The 18,562-nt window shown below is 45.1% G+C and overlaps 1 protein-coding gene across 3 annotated transcripts in view; it reads left to right on the top strand.

The window, feature by feature from the left end:
• ntn4 (netrin 4) overlaps positions 1-18,562 on the top strand; it is a 685,630-nt gene that overhangs the window by 654,541 nt on the left and 12,527 nt on the right. For all 3 annotated transcript variants that reach the window (XM_072240967.1, XM_072240968.1, XM_072240966.1), the window contains exons 5-7: positions 2,003-2,191; positions 6,847-7,060; positions 11,818-11,939. In XM_072240967.1, coding sequence (XP_072097068.1) covers positions 2,003-2,191; positions 6,847-7,060; positions 11,818-11,939 — 525 coding nt within the window. The remainder of the gene's footprint in view (positions 1-2,002; positions 2,192-6,846; positions 7,061-11,817; positions 11,940-18,562) is intronic.

The following is an 18,562-nucleotide window of genomic DNA, read 5'->3' as shown; positions in this document are numbered from 1 at the left end:
GGTGATAGGTGGAAGAGTAAAGGGCTGAGGAAGAAGGAATCTGATAGGAGAAGAGAGTGGACCATAGGAGGAAGGGCACCAGAGGGACTTGAGGAGAAAAGAAAGAGTGAGAGAGGAACCACAATGGGGTATGGAAAAAGGGAGAAGCGGGGAGGGGAGAAATTATTGGGTTAAGGAGATCAATGTTCATTCTGTCAGGCTGGAGATGCAATATGAGGTGTTGAGGGTGTAGATAATATTTCCTCCTATCAGAGGTGGATTAAACAAGAGGACATAACCTGTTTCCATGCTCTTTGGCTCTAGCTCTCTGAGGAGGGTCAGCCAACACAAGGGTGTGTCAGGAGGATTGAAAGCTAGAGTCAGAGGGCCCTCCTCACCCCCTTACCCTGGATCTCAACTCTTCTCATAACCTCTCCGACCTTCGCCCCTAAGACCACCACCCTGACTCCCAACCATGGACTCCTGACACCATCCCTCAACATTCCCCCTTAGCACCCTGACTCATAGCCTTCACCATCCTCCCCTGATTTCCTGACCCCTGCTCCTCACCTCCTTTTCCCTGACCAGGGTGCCTTCCCTATCGCTCCCGGTACCACAGGATTCACTGGGTGTCAAGGCCTGGCATTGAACCTGGCAGCTTTACTTCAGTGCCTGTGATCTGATAGTAGGGTACAGAGGAGCAGCAGTGCACACACAGAGTGTGGGGAGAAGGGCCACTGTCTTGGAGGGTCTGACCCTTCATGCTCAGCACTGGTTGATGGGGCCTGAGATCAGTGAGAGGGCATCCTTAGACCACCAGCCTCTCACTCCCTCACACTATCTCTACAGACAGAATGGCCCATTTTCACCAGTGATGTCGTGATATCAGAATTAGATTCATTATCACCAATATGAAATCTGTTGTTTTGCCGCTGCAGTACAGTGCAAAGAAACATAGAAAACCTACAGCACAATACAGGCCCTTTGGCCCACTAAATTGAGCCAAACTTGTCCTTACCTTGGAACTGCCAAGGCTTACCCATAGCCCTCTATTTTACTAAGCTCCATGTACCTATCCAGGAGTTTTAAGAGACTATCGTATCTGCCTCCACCACCGCTGCCGGCAGCTCATACCACGCACTCACCACTCTCTGTAAAAAAACTTACCCCTTACATCTCCTCTGTACCTACTTCCAAGCGCCTTAAAACTGTGCCCTCTTGTGCCAGCCACTTCAGCCCTGGGAAAAAGCCTCTGACTATCCACACGATCAATGCCTCGCATCATCTTATACACCTCTATCAGGTCACCTCTCATCCTCCGTCGCTCCAAGGAGAAAAGGCCAAGTTCACTCAACCTATTCTCATAAGGCATGCTCCCCAATCCAGGCAATATCCTTGTAAATCTCCTCTGCAAAGGCTTAAGTTTATTATGTGTTGCAAAATAGAGCTAAAGTAGGAATGACGAGGTAGTGTTCATGTGTTCATAGACCATTCAGAAATCTGCTAGTGGAGGGGAAGAAACCACTTCTGAATTGCTGAGTTTGTAAATTCAGGCTACTGTGCTTCTCCCTAATGGTAGTTTGCCCCAGAGCAAGTCCCAGACAGTGAGGGACCATAATGACGGAGACACTGCTACTTGAAGATGACCTCAGTGGTGGGGAGGGTTATCCCTGTGACGGAGGCACTTGAGTCCAAACTCTCTGCTGTTTCCATACCAGGCAGCGATGCAACCAGTCAGAATGCTCTCCACCGTGCTTCTGCAGAAATTTGCAAGAGTCTTTGGTGACCTCACGCTGAACTTTAAATAAACTGGATTGGTGGTTGGGAATGCAGTGATATGAGAATAGTGTGTTTACACAGGAACAAGGCATTGTTTGTGTGGAAGGAAAACACCCTGGCTACCTGTTTCCATAGTGAGTTTCTGTATTATTCTGCTGAAAAGCAATAATGGTTTAGTTTCTTGCACATTCCCTCTGCCTGCATTGAAAGAGATTTAACTCTGTCTTCTTTTCCCTTGTGACAGAATGCAAGTGCAATGGCCACGCTCAAAGCTGTCACTTTGACCCGGGTGTGTGGCTGGCATCGGGTAATCGCAGTGGGGGAGTGTGCGACAACTGTGAGCACAACACCGAGGGTCACCACTGCCAACAGTGTCAGCCAGGCTTCTACAGGAATCTCGGGGTACCACTGTCTGCCCCCAACACCTGCCTGTGTAAGATCCTTCCTGGTTTCACTTTTGGTAAAATGATTCCACCCCTTTGACCATCCAGTGTGAGGGGGTCCAGGTCAGAAGAAAATGGCTACTTCAACAGCTGACCCTCTTGATTCTTTCTTTAAGGTATCAAAACTGTGTGTGGCAGTTCACTCCTTGTCATCATTCTGATCTCTGATTCTCATTTCAGTTGCTCTCCAGTGGAAGCTAGGTGCTGCTCTGTGTAAAAAGCCATGCACTGCCTCTTACAGAGAACTTCGAAGAATAGAACTTAGAACAAGAATGGTCTTTCGGCCCACGGTGCCGACTCAAACTAATCCCATCTGTCACACATGGTCAATTCCACCATTCCCTGTCTAACTGCCTTTTCAACAATCTATCATACTTGCTTCAGTCACTCCCCCTAGCAGTGTGTTCCAGACTACCATGTGCCTGCCCGTTGGTTAAAAAGATTTATAAAAGTTAAGTGTGGGCTGATTGTTGGAGATTATTTGAATGATGAACATAGTCAAGGTAAGAATAATAAGAGGTCTGACCAGGTATCACAGAGAAGTTAGAAAAGATTGAATGTGAGCTCCATGGGAATGGTGAGGACTAGGTGAAGGAACAAGGGTGAAATAGGCCTTTGCTAGAAGCATGTTTGGAAATTGATGCAAAAAAATTAGAGACTGCATGAAAGGAGATGTTAAGTTGTGAACAGTTAACGGTGCCATAACAATAATAAGAGAATGAGAATGATGATGAAAGAGTGAGGTTATTTTAAGCAGACAGGACACTGTCCTGAACAACAACATTTTCTATTTTAATTTCAGAAGTAATTTGTGTTTGTTTTCACTGCACCTGTCGAACAGGATTACAGGTCAAAGTCAAAGAGGAGTTTATTGGCATGTGTGCACAGGTGCAATGGAAAGATTACTTGAAACAGCATCTCAGTGTCATATAAGAAAACCATCTTCGAGTCACAGAGTAATACAGCGCAGAAACAGGCCCTTCAGCCCAACTGATCCATGCTCACCACAGCCTGGAAACTGACTGGTCCATCCTATCCTCCCTGTTAGTCCCGATGGCCCAATACCCCTCCAAACCCTTCCCCAGCATGGACCTATCCAAATGCTTCCTAAATCTTGCCAATGCTGCCTCAACCACTTCCTCTGGCAGTTCATTCCAAGTATTGCCTACCTTTTGTATAAAAAAGTTACCAGTCAGGTCTCTACCCTCTAATCTTGTGTCTGCGGCCCCTAGATTTGGATTCCCTATCCCTGGGGAAAAGACAGTGCCTGTCTAACTTCTCCACATCCCTCCTGACTTTATGAAGTTCAGTGAGGTCACCCTTTCATTCTCCTTCACTCCAGGGTATAAAGAGTCAACATGGCCAAGCTCTCCCTACAGCTCAGGCCCTCGAGTCGAGGGAGCATTCTCATCAATTCTTTTGCCTCATTTCCATCTTGACAATGCCATTCCTTTAACAGGGTAACCAAAACTGTGCACAATACTCCAAGTGTGGCATCACCAACAATTTAAATAACTGCAACATTAACGCTCCTATTCCTAAACTTGTTGCCCTGACTGATAAAAGCCAGTGTGCTAAATACCTTCACCACCCTGTCTACCTGTGTGGCCCCTTTCATTGATCTGTGCACAGGGACTACCTGGCCCCTCTGTTCCACAACACTCATTAGTGCCCCGTCATTCACTGTATAGGTCCTACCCCGGTTTGAATGTCCATTATTTCGCACCTGCCTCAGTTGAAATCCATTTGCCATTCCTCAACCATCTTCATAATTGATCAAGATCTCAGTGCAAACTGCTTAGTTATCAACAAGACCCCCGATTTACAGTACTATCATCAGCAAACTCCTAATCATGCCATGTTTGTTCATATCCAAACCATTAACATAAATAATGTGTACCGAGGTCTCAAGAATGACACTTACAGCATCCCCCTAGGCAAAGGCCTCCAGGCAGAGGATCACCCTCTGCTTTCTATCATAGAGCCAATTCCAAATACACCTCGCTCACTTCCTCTTTCTATCATAGAGCCAATTCCAAATACACCTCGCTCACGTCCTCTTTCTATCATAGAGCCAATTCCAAATTATCCTCACTCACTCCCTCTGCTTTCTATCATAGAGCCAGTTCCAAATCCACCTCCCTCACTCCCTCTTTCTATCATACAGCCAATTCCAAATACACCTCGCTCACTTCCTCTTTCTATCATACAGCCAATTCCAAATCCACCTCGCTCACTCCCTCTGAATCCCATGCAGCCTACCATGCAAGTCCTTTTCAAAGGCCCTGCTAATGTCTATATAAACAACATCTTCTGCTCTGTCTTCATCTATCTCCTTCACTACCTCCCACACACAAACTGTGCTGACTATTCCTGATCAGGCCTTGGCTATCCATCTTGTCTCTCAGAAACGTCCCTACAACTGAAGTCAGGCTCACTGGCCTGTCCTTGCTGTCCTCCTTGAGCAATGGAACAACCGTAGCCATCCTCCAGTCTTCTGGAACTTCACTGGCAGCCAATGACAAAGCAAAAATCTCTACAAGGCCATTTGCGATCGCCTTGCTGCCTTCTCATAAGCTCTGGTGCTGCATTTGATCAGGCCCTGGGGAATTTGCCCATCTTAATGTGCTTCAACTCAGATTCAAGTTCCGATTCAGATTCAGATTGAGATCAGATTTATTGATCACATGTACATCGAAACACAGTGAAACGCATCATTTGCGTGAACAACCAACATCCTTGAAAGCAGCCCACCAGTGTTACCACCCATCCCGGTGCCAATGTAGCAATAAAGCAACAACAAGACAGCACCTCACACAACACAGAACAACACAATCAGCAACGACAGAACAAAACCAGCCCCTTTTCCATCCTCCCACCCCACATACACAAAGACCACCTCTGGGCCTTCTGCCCTTGGCCTCGGACTCTTAAACTCACAGACCTCCAACCTTCAGTCTCTGGCCTGGACTCATTCTCTTCCTCCGGACTCGCTGACTTTGGTTTTCAACTTTCAGGCTTTCTACCTCCGGACTCACAAGCTCTAGACTTCAGCTTTAGACTTTGCCCTCTGGGCTTCACCGACCTCTGGGTTTCGACCCCAGGACTCACCAGTCATGAGGTTGACCTTCAAGCCTTGAGTCCAGGACTCACCAGTCATGTGTTTCACCTTTGGGCCGTGACTGACTCGACCTCTGAGATCATTGATCTTTGACCTTGGAGTGCCTGGTGATGGACTCACACAGACCTCTGATCCTGGTGTCCTTGGGGAGGCGGGGGGGGGCACGGATTTGTCAGTGGTCCTTGTGGCCCTCAAGGTTCCTGTCCATATGGACATGTGACTCTGGATTCACCATCCTGGGGATTGCTGGTCTCCTCAGTGTCTGATGATCCAACCTAACCCAACCTCCAGAATTGCAAACAAGAGAAAATCTGTAGCTGCTGGAAATCCAAGCAACACACACACAATGCTGGAGGAACTCAGCAGACCAGGCAGCATCTGTGGAAAAGGATCCAAAAGGTCGACTCTTTACCCTTTTCCACAGATGCTGCCTGGCCTGCTGAGTTCCTCCAGCATTTTGTGTGTGTTGCACTAGAATTGCTGATTTTTGACTGCAGACCTGGATTTGGAGCACAGCCCATAACTCTTCGTTCTCCCTCACCCTTGTCCTTAAACTCCAACCTAACCCATAATACCCCACACTGTTCTCCCCAAACCATCTCTGTCCTTAAACCCCAACCTGATTCATAACACCCCATACTGCTCCCCCCAAAACCATCCCTACGAGCTTAAATAAAACAACTAGTTCTGACCCACAACATCGACAGACACTGGAGCTCGGCACTAACTCCTTCTCCTTCCCCTGACTCTTAACTTACTGCCTCTGACTTCGAACTCTCCCTCAATCCTGTCCCTGAACCTTAACCGGGCTCCTAATTTCCTGCATTGTCATCCAAGCACCATCGCAGCTCAGTGTCTTCTTGACCAGAAGGCTGCAGAGACCCCCTTCCTTGTAATATGCAGTTGGTCCAGGACTTCACCATGAAATTCTCTTCAGTGAAATAGACATTAAAATTCACAGCGCCACACATAGGTCACCTGATCATCCTAGGAGACCTAGTCTCTCCCTAATCACCCTTAACTGTTAATTATAGATATCCATTAGTCTCGTGAGACCATGGATTTGAGCCTTGGAAGGTTGTATGGAAGACCGGCAGTTGCCTATGCTGCAAGTCTCCCCTCTCCACGCCACCGATGTTGTCCAAGGGAAGGGCACTAGGACCGATACAGCTTGGCACTGGTGTTGTCACAGAGCAACGTGTTGCTCAAGGACAGAACACGCCTCATTCCTGTGTGCTGACTCGTCACCAGCCACAATTCGGCCATCAGCAGTGTGACATGGGCGAACTAGTGGATGGCATAGTGGATCGCTGTAGATGTCAGATGGTATCCACCTATGCAAGCTGTGACTGCATTGTGACAAAGACATATCTGAGTGAGATGCTCGGCAGATGAATGTGCTCTGGTTGGATACTGGCAGATTTTGTATCACAAATGGGCAAATCCCAGCGGTGTGTGGAGGTGTTCTGCTGACCACTGCTCATGAATGAGGACACTCAACATTTCCTCTCTGTTTTCCTCCAGCCTGCTTCTGCCACCCGGTTGGCTCCATCACTATGTCGCTGCTACCCAACCTGCCCTGTGACCCCGAAACTGGTCACTGCCTCTGTAAGCCTGGCGTGGCCGGACCCCACTGTGACAAATGCCTGCTGGGATACTGGGGCCTCGGAGAGTATGGTTGTCGACCGTGTGACTGCGCAGGGAGCTGTGACCCCTACACTGGGGATTGTACTGGCAGGTGGGTACAGTGTGCAGCTTATCATTCTACATAACCCTGGTGGGTACAGAATGGGTCTGCTTGACGATATGGTTCAGTCTACATAACCCTGGTGGGTACAGAATGGGTCTGCTTGACGATATGGTTCAGTCTACATAACCCTGGTGGGTATTGAGTAACTCAGTTCTATGGAACAGTATACTCTCCATAACCCTACGTAGAAGATACAATTATTTGTGAGGTTGTTTAACAGTGTAATGTGCATTCAATGAGTTCTCTGTGTCTGAGTCCATTGCAGAATGTGAACACTCATGAAAGTAAGATACAAGGTTTCACACAATCTTTTGAAGGGCTCTTCGCAGACTGTCCCACAGCCTCCTAAACACATTGTCGTTCAGGTTAAAAATTGGTACCTATCCTGCCGTCGACCCCCTTACTAATCAAGAACCTGTCAACCTCTGCTTTAAATATTCCCGATGACTTGGCCTCCCATAGATGTTTGGCAATGAATTTCACAGAATCACCACCCTCTGGCTAGAGAAACTCCTCTTCATCTCTGTTCTAAAGAAATGTCTTTCTATTCTGAGACTGTCCCCTCTGGTCTGAGACTCTCTCCCTATTGGAAATATCCTTTTCATGTCCACTCTATTCAGGCCTTTCAATATTTGAAAGGTTTCAATGAGATCCCCCTCAAGCTTCTAAAATCCAATAAGTACAGTCCCAGAGCCATCAAATGTTTTTATTTCCAGTATCATTCCTCTGGACCCTCTCCAGTGCCAGAACATCCTTCCCTAAATATGGGACTCAAAACTGCTCACAATAGTCCAAATGTCGTCAGACCAATGCCTTATAAAGCCTCAGCATTACATCAACACACATCAAAGTTGCTGGTGAACGCAGCAGGCCAGGCAGCATCTCTAGGAATTCGGGCCGAGTCCCTTCATCAGCTTGAATTTCCAGCATCTGCCGAATCCCTTGTGTCAGCATTACATCCTTGCTTTTATATTCTAGTCCTCTCAAAATGACTGTGAACATTGCTTTTGGCTTCTTCACCACCGACTCCACCTGCAAGTAACTGCACTAGGGTTCCCAAGTCTCTTTGCACCTCAGGTTCTGAATTCACTCCCAATTTAGAAAATACTCTACACCCCCTTGTTCCTTCTATCAAAGCACATGACCACACACTTCACTGCACTGTGTTCCATCTGCCACTTCTAATCTAGTCCAAGGCCTTCTGCAGACTCCCTGCTTCCTAAACACTTCCTGCCCCTCCACCAACCTTTGTATCACCTGCAAACAAGGCCACAAACCCATCAATTCTATCACCCACATCATTAGCAGTAACCTTCAACGTACCAACAGTGTCTGGTACCGTACCTATCAGCGTCATATCACCTGGCACATTCAGTTCTCCAGGTACACTTACACCAGAGTGTACTAATCACAAACAAGAGAAAACCTGCAGATGCTGCAAGTCCAAGCAACACACACAAAATGCTGGAGGAACTCAGCAGGCCAGGCAGCATCTATGGAAAAAAGTACAGTCGATATTTCGGGGTAAGAGCCTTCATCAAGACTGGGAAAATAAAAGATGAGGACTCAGAGTTGGAAGGAGCGGGAAGGAGCGGGAAGGGGAGGGAGAAACACAAGGTGAAACTGGGAAGGGAGAAGGGTGAAGTAAAGAGCTGGGAAGTTGGTTGGTGAAAGAGATACAGGGCTGGAGAAGGGGGAATCTGATAGGAGAGGACTGAAGGCCGTGGAAGAAAGAAAGGGGGAGGAGATGGGCAGGTGAGGAGATGGGCAGGTAAGTAGATAAGATGAGAGAGGGAAATGGGAATGGTGAAGCAGGGGGTGGGGGCATTACTGGAAATTCAAGAAATTAATGTTCATGCTATCAGGTTGGAGTCAAGCCAGAACGAATATAAGATGCTGTTCCTTCAACCTGAGAGTGGCCTCATCGCAACAGTAGAGGAGGCTGTGGACTGATATGTCGGAATGGGAATGGGATGTGGACTTAAAATGGGTGGACGCTGGGATATCCCACTCTTTCTGGCAGACGGAGCCTGGGTGCTCGGCGAAGTGGTCTCCTAATCTACATCAGGTCTCACCAGGAGCACAGGACACAGTATATAACTCCAATAGACTCATAGGTGAAGTGTTGCCTCGCCTGGAAAGACTGTTTGGAGCCCTGAATGGTAGTGAGGGAGGAGGTGTAGAGACAGGTGTGGCAATTGTTCCACTTACAAGGATAATTGCCAGGAGGGAGATCAGTGGGGAGGGATGAATGGACAAGGAAGTCACATAGGGAGCGACCCCTGCAGAATGCAGAAAGTGTGGGGAGGGAAAGTCGTGCTTGGGCTACATTATATCACTCCCTTCTGTTTTCTTGGGTCACATTATGTGCATCTTTCAGCCCGAAAGGGCCACCTGATCTCCTCCGAGGAAGATCTCTTGTCTAACTGCCTAGTTCTCTTATTAGCCTAATCAGTCCATTCCCTGCCAGGTGAACCACTGACAAACTGAACTCAGGCAATGGTGCCAGTTCTTCAGTCACCACACCTACCCCCCAGAGATCTTGCTGTTCCTTTTTCTCAGTGTCCCAAGTGATCACATAGGAGGTGCAAAGCTGCCGTTCTTTATGATTGCCTCACTGGAGTTGAAATCTGTAACCCTGGTCTGGCACTGGATAGAACCACTGGCTCCCTGGTGAAAATGTTCACCACTCTATAGACTTCACACTTGATCACAATCGTGATATTCCCTCTGGCAACACCCTCACAAATTCACAGGTTCTTTACTGCAGCTGCTCACAGAAGAAAATAATAAATGATAGAATCAAAAGAGCATCCTTTTCTACAGACAGTGACTCTCAATTAACCACCAGTGTCTAGCACCACAATCTAACAAAGTCTTGACATAATTTACACTCTGCTTTTAAAATTCCCTTGCATTCATTTAAGAACATAGAACACGGAACATTACAGCACAATACAGAACTTATTGGCCCACAATGTTGTGCTGATCTATTCTAAGATTAATCTAACCCTTCCCTCCTACATAACCTTTCATTTTTCTATCATTCATCTGCCTATCTAAGATTTCCGTAAATGTCCTTAATGTATCTGACTCTACCTCCACCCCTGGCAGGACATTCCATACACCCACCTCTCTCAGTGTAAAAAAGCCTACCTCTAACATCCCCTACACTTGCCTCCAATCACCTTAAAATTATGACCCTCGTATTGACCACTGCCACCCTGGGAAAACACCTCTGGCTGTCCACTCAATCTATGCCTCATCATCTTGTACACCTCTATCAAGTCACTTCTCATCCACCTTCACCCAAAGAGAATTTACCAGGCAACATCCTAGTAAATCTGCCCTGCACTCTCTCTAAAGCTTCCACATCCTTCCAACAATGAGGCAAGCAGGACTGAGCATAATATTCCAAGTGTGCTCTAACCAGGATTTTATAGAACTGTAATGTCACCTTGTGGTTCCTCAACTCAATCTCCCAGCTAATGAAGGCCAAAACACCATATGCCTTCTTATCAGCCGGATCAACATTAAGCCACATAACCCAGTCAGAGAAAGGTCGACATTCCCACTCATTGTTTCTTCAGAGGTTAACGCTTCAAATCCACACCTGTGATCTGAGACCACCTTGCTGGTCACTCAGTTTAGTCAGTGTTAGATGGGCACCACTCACAAATAAAAATGGCTGGATGTAAACAGGTCGCGGTGTCCTTGAGAGCAACACAGAAATTTCCTTCACAGACATAACTTACAGGACCCATTACCTCTCAAGGATGTTAACATGGACCACTTCCCATGTCATCCCCGGAGCAGAAGGGTTACCCCACCATAGTACTGATCACCAAGCAGGGTCACGCGGAGCACACCCCTCACAGAGGGGGAGGGAATCCCACCACTCTCAAAGTACACAGGGGATGGTAGGTGGGGGGAGGTGGGGTAATGGTTGTGCTCAGAAAAAGGATGGGAGGAAATTGCTTCAAACACGAGCTTCACTGTTTGATAACTAAAAGAGCTCCAGTGATCTCTGATTATAGCTGTTGACGATCAGAGGAATACTTGGACCCAGTCCACTCACTAGGTGGGAGCTTGGTGTCAGGCAGATGATTACAGAACATAGAACAGAAATGGTAAAAGGCCATTTGGCCCATGATGTTGTAGCAAACTCATTAAACTGGCAATTAAATGCCTAATGAGACTTCTCATTTCTGCCTACACACTGTGCATATCCCTTCATTACCTACATATTCATGTGTCTATTGAACAGCCTCTTCGATGCCTCTGTTCTCCACTACCACCCCAGCAATGCATTTCAGACCTCAACTGCTCTCTGTGTAAAAAAACTTGCCCCACACATCTCCTTTGAACTTGGACCCCTCACCTCTAATGTGACCTTCTTGTATTGGATGCCCTCTTCTAACTCCCTCTGCAAAGCTTAATGTCTTTCCTGTAATTAAGTGTTCAGAAATGATGTAGATCAGATTTAGAATGCAGTACTCCATATGCAGCCTAACTGGAGTTTGATAAAGCTGCAACTTCCTGACCCTTGAACCCTACGCCTCAACCAATAAAACAAGCATTGCATTCATCTTGAGCACCCTGTCAGCTTGTGCAGCAACTGGTAGGGAGCTATGGAGCTTTCGGACTGTACAAAGGGTTACGGCTAGATAGGAGAATGGATGAAATAAAGACAAAGTGTCTGAATTTCCATTATCCGATTGAAATATCTTGTTTGAATCTGATAGCTCTGCAGATACAGGCTGGTACCAAGGGTCTCCTGGCCTTGATCATTCTTCTGAACTCTCTGGAAGGGATTCCACCTGGAACTGGGAGGATGAGCAAGGTTTCTCTGCTCTTCGACATTCAGGTGAGAAATCCCTTTCCCTGCAAACACAAGAAATTCTGGAGATGCTGGAAATCCAAAGCAACACACACAAAATGCTTGAGGGACTCAGCAGGTCAGGCAGCATCCATGGAAATGAATGAACAGATGACGTTTTGAGCCGAGACCCTTCTTCAGGACTGGCAAGGAAAAGGGGAGATGTCAGAATAAAAAGGTGGGGAGGGGGGGAAGGATAGCTAGAAGGTGATAGGTGAAGCCATGCGGGTGAGAGAGGCGAAGAGCTGGGGAGGAAGAAAGCTGATAGGAGAGGAGAATGGACTGTAGGAGAAAGGGAAGGAATAGGAGCACCAGGAGGAGGTGATAGATAGATGAGAAGAGGTAAGAGGCCAGAGAGGGGAATAGAAGAGGAGGGGAGGCAGAAGGAAATATTTTTTACCGGAAGGAGAACTCGATATTCATGCCAGCAGTTTGGACGCTACCCAGATAGAAGATGAGGTGTTTCTCCTCCGCCCGTTGTGGTACAAGAGGAGCCCGTGGACTGACAGAACAGGAATGAGAATTGGAATTTAAATGCATGGCCGCTGGGAAGTTCTGCTTTAGGTGGATGAAGCGGAGGTGCTTCAGCCTGATGGCATGAATATCGATTTCTCCCTCCAAGAAGCTCATATCACTGGACCAAGCACATCCATCTCACTGAAAGTACTGAATAGTTGGGCTACTAACTCACACTCTAAAATTATTGATGAAAATAGTGCTTACTGTAATTAAATAAAAAATTATTCTAATTGAAGTTTTAAATATAATTGAAAAATTATTCAAATCTTTGTCAGTTCCTATTTTCTTTCACTGTGCATTGTAAATCAAAATTCTTTATAGATTTTATGTAATGGCCAGAAAGGGAGAGGGGATTACTGGGGATGTGGTCTGGAATCCAAGGCAGTGGTAACCCAGAAACCACCTTTTATTCTCGCATCTTCCCCCTTGCTTTCTAGTCCTGAAGAAGGGTCTCGGCCTGAAACCTCGACTGTCCATTCCATGGACTGCTGCTTCCCTTTCCTCGCAAATCATTCCTGTTTGCTGGTTAAATCAGATCTGGGATTCTGCTTTGAATCAGAGGACCCTGGAAATACTTGGCACAGAAGAGGCCATTCAGCCTCATAGTGTTCATACTATCCAACAAGCAAAGCAATTGCTATACTTCTCGCTGTCAGAGTGAAGCAGCCAGCATAATCACATGCCCCGAACAATCTCTCTTCTCCCTCCTTCCATCAGGCAGGAGATACAAAAGCCTGAAAGCACATGCCACCAGGTTCAAAGACAGCTTCTACTTTGCTGTTAGAAGACCATTAAATGATACGATGAACTCTTGGCCACACTACCTACCTCGTTATGATCTTGCACCTCATGGTCTAATTGCACAGCACCTTCTCTGTAGCTGTCACACTTTATTCTGCATTCTGTTATTGTTTTACCTTGCTCTATCTCATTGCACTGTGTATTGAATTGATCTGTATGAACAGTATGCAAGGCAAGTGTTTTACTGTGACAATAATAAACCAATTCAAATACCCTACAAACTCTCAGTCCTTGAAAGTTTAGGCCCAAAGTATTGATCTATGTAGACAACCTCATTGTGACCCTCACACTTTACTTGCCCTCCTGCACTGCACTTCTCCTTTCTCTCTGACTGCTACATTATGTGCTGCCCTCTCTTTTCTTGCGATCTCAGCGTGCTCTGTGTGGTACGGTCTGCCTGGACTGCATGAGAAGAAACCCACCGTATCTCAGTACAAGTGACAATAAAACCAAAACTCACGTGACAGTGACCAAAATCAAAACTCACGTGACAGTGACCAAAACCAAAACTCACGTGACAGTGACCAAAATCAAAACTCACGTGACAGTGACCAAGATCAAAACTCACGTGACAGTGACCAAGATCAAAACTCACGTGACAGTGACCAAAACCAAAACTCGCGTGACAGTGACCAAAATCAAAGCTCATGTGGCAGTACATGTGACAATAAAACCAAAGCAAATACAACAAAATTTTCTCCCTCCACCACCCCCTCAATCATTCAGACCCCAATTATCTTTGGATGAAGAGATCTTTCTTCTTCACTTATCCTCTAATCCTTCTACAGTGTACTGTCAATCGATTCCCACTGCCATGCATTAATTTTGATTTGTAGAGAAGTAATTCTGTGACTGTTTATCTTGCATTATCCTCTAATACACCAAAGTCAGATTATACCCTTTCTAATGTCAGTCAAATCTTCCTTGGGCTCAGCTGTTCCAGAGAAGATCATGCCAGTGTAAACAGTCTTGCTTCATCTCTACCATCTGCAGCCCTGTGAGTCAGGGGTCCATCTGATCTGAGCTTGGTGATGTATCCACTTTTCACAATGCTTGACAGCTGATGTGCCCCCTCTCTTCATGTATATCATTTCAGATTCATCATGGTTATGGAGACAGAAACAGGGCCTTCAGACTATCTAGTCCAGCGGTTCTCATAGTGGGAGATATCACCCCCGGGGTGATGGGGGTTTCTAAGGGAGTGATAAAGGGGAAGTGGGGCATTCGGTAGCAAAGGGGGGCAGTGGGGGATTACAGGTGTAACTTAAGCAATTAATTACTTATTGTAAACATTTGATCCTCAGTACCTCCTAGTTGATCACAATGATCACATAATCACCTCATCTCTTACTATCCCACCTTTCTCTTAAACTTTGCTAGGAGCCCGTTATAGTTGTTGAAAAGCAATGTGACACTTCTGTATTTGGCATATCATGAGAAATCTGGACTGAAGAAATCATAATCTTTCTGGGCCCAGCTCATTCACTTTTACCTTTCGCTACTGGTAGCTAGTACGATTCCCATACTCCAATCACCCAATGCCTGTGAATTTGGGTATGGTGGTTAATAGTTCAGAATCTGCCCTTTCCAATGGTCTTGTCTGCATTTCTGTAGCCCATGGCCCAAGCGAGATATTGCTGCCCCACTTTATGCGTCTGCACGTAGAGAATTAGGTTTTACCTGAGCTATGAAGGCAATATAACTTTCCCGGTTATTGATCGGAACACTTGAGGTTGGATTTAAACAATAGCCGTGGTGGTTAATCCACAATGAAATTAGCAGAAGCGGACCAAATGAAAAAGAAGTGCAGACAGTACAGTGTGGAGTATCTGAAATATTGATTTATACCAGCATCAACCAACCAACCGCAGCCAATGTGTTTGTTGTGTGAAAGCGTTTTTTTCAAATGAAGCAATGAAGTTGTCCAGGCTCCTTGAACATTTGAAGAGAATACATTCTGATAAAGTAAACAAGAACTTGGCCTATTTTCAGTTACTTTGTGAAGTAACATGATTCAAGAATTGTTATTTGCAAGGGGATTAGAAACAGATGTGAAGGAGAATCAATACTTTGAGTTGTTGAGCAATTTTTAGTTCCACTCACCAACATTCTTGTATATAAGTTTCTGGATTCTAATGACCAGAATGTGTTCCTGGAATTAAAGTGAAGTTGTTTGAAAAATAACATTTCACTGATTCTTGAGACTTCGGTGAAAACATGTCCCACTAAGAAAAGTGCTAATTCCTTTGAAAATGAATAACATTTTATTATTTAAAATAATCAGGGTTGATCATCTGAGGGTCTTTTGCACAAATGCAACATTTTTTCATATGTTTGTTTTTAATTTTATAAATTATATGATTATATGATAGCCCAGTACCCATAAAATCATTGTCCTCAGACAACAGATTATCATTTCAATTTGATTAAAAAGTGTGAAAAAATCATTTAAAATATATAATATATATGCCAGATGAAAGAGTAGAGTGAAAAACCTCTTTAAAACTAAAAGCAGTGAATTTTCAACAATATTTACTCTTATTTTGTGGTTGCTCAAAATGTGTCCCAAGTTTTTGTCAACACCATCAGATATTTATAAAAAAGCAATAAAATCAGGCAACCACGTGTTCGACCATATTCCTGAGGGCCCCCTTTCCGTCCTCCACATCTGCTAAATGCAACGAGGTCAAACAAGCTCCTGTAAGTTTGCTATTTTTTCAATAATTTTTACATATTTATTGATGTTGCTACTGTCACAACCATGACGTGTCAACACTGTCTCTTTTGTATAGAAAGAACTATTTTAAATTATGACATATATTTATGTATTTTAAGTAGAGGCCAGAGGCAGCTAGCAACGGAGGGAAAACAAGGTGGCTGCTGTATACAACTCATGCATATCATGTAAGAAAGTGTGTTTTCGTCACCACCGTCAGACATCAATACTATCAGGTTTTCTGTCTGACAGTGGTGACACATCATTTGACGGTGTTGACAAAAACATCCAAATCATCCTCAATGGAGGCTTGAATATAATTTATGATCACAATAAACAGTAATATAGCTTGTAATGTTTCATTAATATCTTTATTTATAATATACATAATTACCCCTTTATTTCTTCCACACACAGGCCTACAATATTTCCTCACTATATGTATCCCCAGTGACTAAAACCATAAATGAATTTAGTTGCACCATTTCATAATCATTTTATAAAATTTCACCAAATCAAACATAATTAAATTCATAGTAATTTTGCACAATTTCATAGTAATTCCATTAAATTCTGACCTTACTTTTATGTATTTCAGGAAGTTATGGCTAGGCAGCAGCTATCAGTGGAGGAGTGAAGGAGAAGATACCAAAAAAGGTGGAGAGAGAAAATATACAGTGAGCCAGAGTTAAAGGAGGAATACCTGAGAAAGGAAAAGCAAAGATGGAAGAAGAGAGTAGAGGATGGGAAGATAAAAACTGTCAGTGATTTGAATGAAAGGGAAAAGAGGAGTAAGGGAAAGGCGTGGAAACGTAGACAGCAAGAGTCAAGAGAGCATAAGAGAAAGGGCCCAGAACGCCCAGAAACTCCCCCAGATAGTCCATTGGATCAGACTATACAGGAGCCAGCTCGCAGTAGGCAATCTATAGCAGGGGAAAGGGAAAGAAAGAAAACAAGAGCAAGATACTTGAGAGAGATGAAAGCTTTGAAAAATAAACTTCAAGAGATAACAAAAGATAGGAACAAACTGAAAAAGCATTGGCGACGAGAGCAAAGTAGAAAAAAAAACACAAGAATCACCAAGAAAAGAAACAGAGCAGATGCTACAGGGAAGCAAAATCTTCCATGAGATGGTTGGGAGAAGCCTTTGCAGTACTCAGCTCTACCATATTGCTGACGCATTCCTTTCTCAACCACTAAAACATGTACCAGCAACGAGGAAAATCCATCAGGTCATACCTTACGGAAGCAGCATCCATTGCAGATCATTGTCATGTTTCTGTAGTGAGCCACAGAAGTGCCAGTGTTTCAGCCCAACATTTCAGTTGACTGAAGATACACATGCCAGGGTACAGGCTGAGGAGAATGATGGCCCTACCACAATGGGAAAGAACAGAGGGCCTTTGGCAATGCTGATGGAGAAAATGGAGCAGGAACCCCAGAGTGGTCCTGACGGGACTACGACAGAAACACAAAATAATCTGCAGATGTTGGGGTCAAAGCAACACTCATAACACGTTGGAGGAACTCAGCAGGTCGGGCAGCATCCGTGGAAACGATCAGTCAACGTTTCGTGCCGGAATCCTTCGTCAGGACTGTAGAGGGAAGGGGCAGAGGCCCTATAAAGAAGGTGGGGGGAGGGTGGGAAGGAGAAGGCTGGTAGGTTCCAGGTGAAAAACCAATAAGGGGAAAGATAAAGGGGTGGGGGAGGGGAGGCAGGGAGGTGATAGGCAGGAAAGGTGAAGAAGGAATTGGGGAAAACACAACGTGTAGTAGAAGGAGGCAGAACCATGAGGGAGGTGATAGGCAGCTGGGGGAGGGGGCAGAGTGAAATAGGGATAGGGGAAGGGAGGGGGAGGGAATTACTGGAAGTTGGAGAATTCTATGTTCATACCAAGGGGCTGGAGACTACCTAGACGGTATATGAGGTGTTGCTCCTCAACCTGAGTTTAGCCTCATCATGGCAGTAGAGGAGGCCATGTATGGACATATCTGAATGGGAGTGGGAAGCAGAGTTGAAGTGGGTGGCTACTGTGGGGACTACAACAGATATATCTGCTGGTGTCATTAATTGTGGAGATTGGCTTGCAGTCATTTATGACAAAAATTCATGGTTAGCAAAGGCTGTCACTGTGGATGCTCATCATCAAGATGGTCAAGTGGAGTTTTTCCACCCTCATGGGCCCAACACGTGCTTCCATCCAAAACCAGGTGGAAAGGATATGTGCTTCGTACCAGTTGAAGATATTCTGGTCAAACTGATGGAGCCATCATCACCGGGTCGTGCAAGTAGGACGAGGGAGATCTACCACCTGTCTGCTGAAGTCATGGACTTCATAGAGGAGGAGCATATTAATCGCCTACTTCCTGATAAAGCTGACTGAACGTTTTCGAAGATTTTCAAGCCCAGAAATGGATGGAATTTTTATTTAGTTCCTGGTGTGTTTTCTGATGTTTAGCTTAAACATTGCAGTTGTACTGTAGTTTTTATTTTGCTATTTACCTTTGTTGTTAATATTTACAGAAGGATAAAATGTACATGGCAAATTGTTATTTGTTGTACCAAATTGTTAAA

The sequence above is a fragment of the Mobula birostris genome, chromosome 23 (assembly GCF_030028105.1).
Source record: "Mobula birostris isolate sMobBir1 chromosome 23, sMobBir1.hap1, whole genome shotgun sequence".
Lineage (NCBI taxonomy): Eukaryota > Metazoa > Chordata > Chondrichthyes > Myliobatiformes > Myliobatidae > Mobula > Mobula birostris.
Note: the sequence above shows the minus strand (reverse complement) of the source record. Positions and strands in the feature narration are given on the sequence as shown.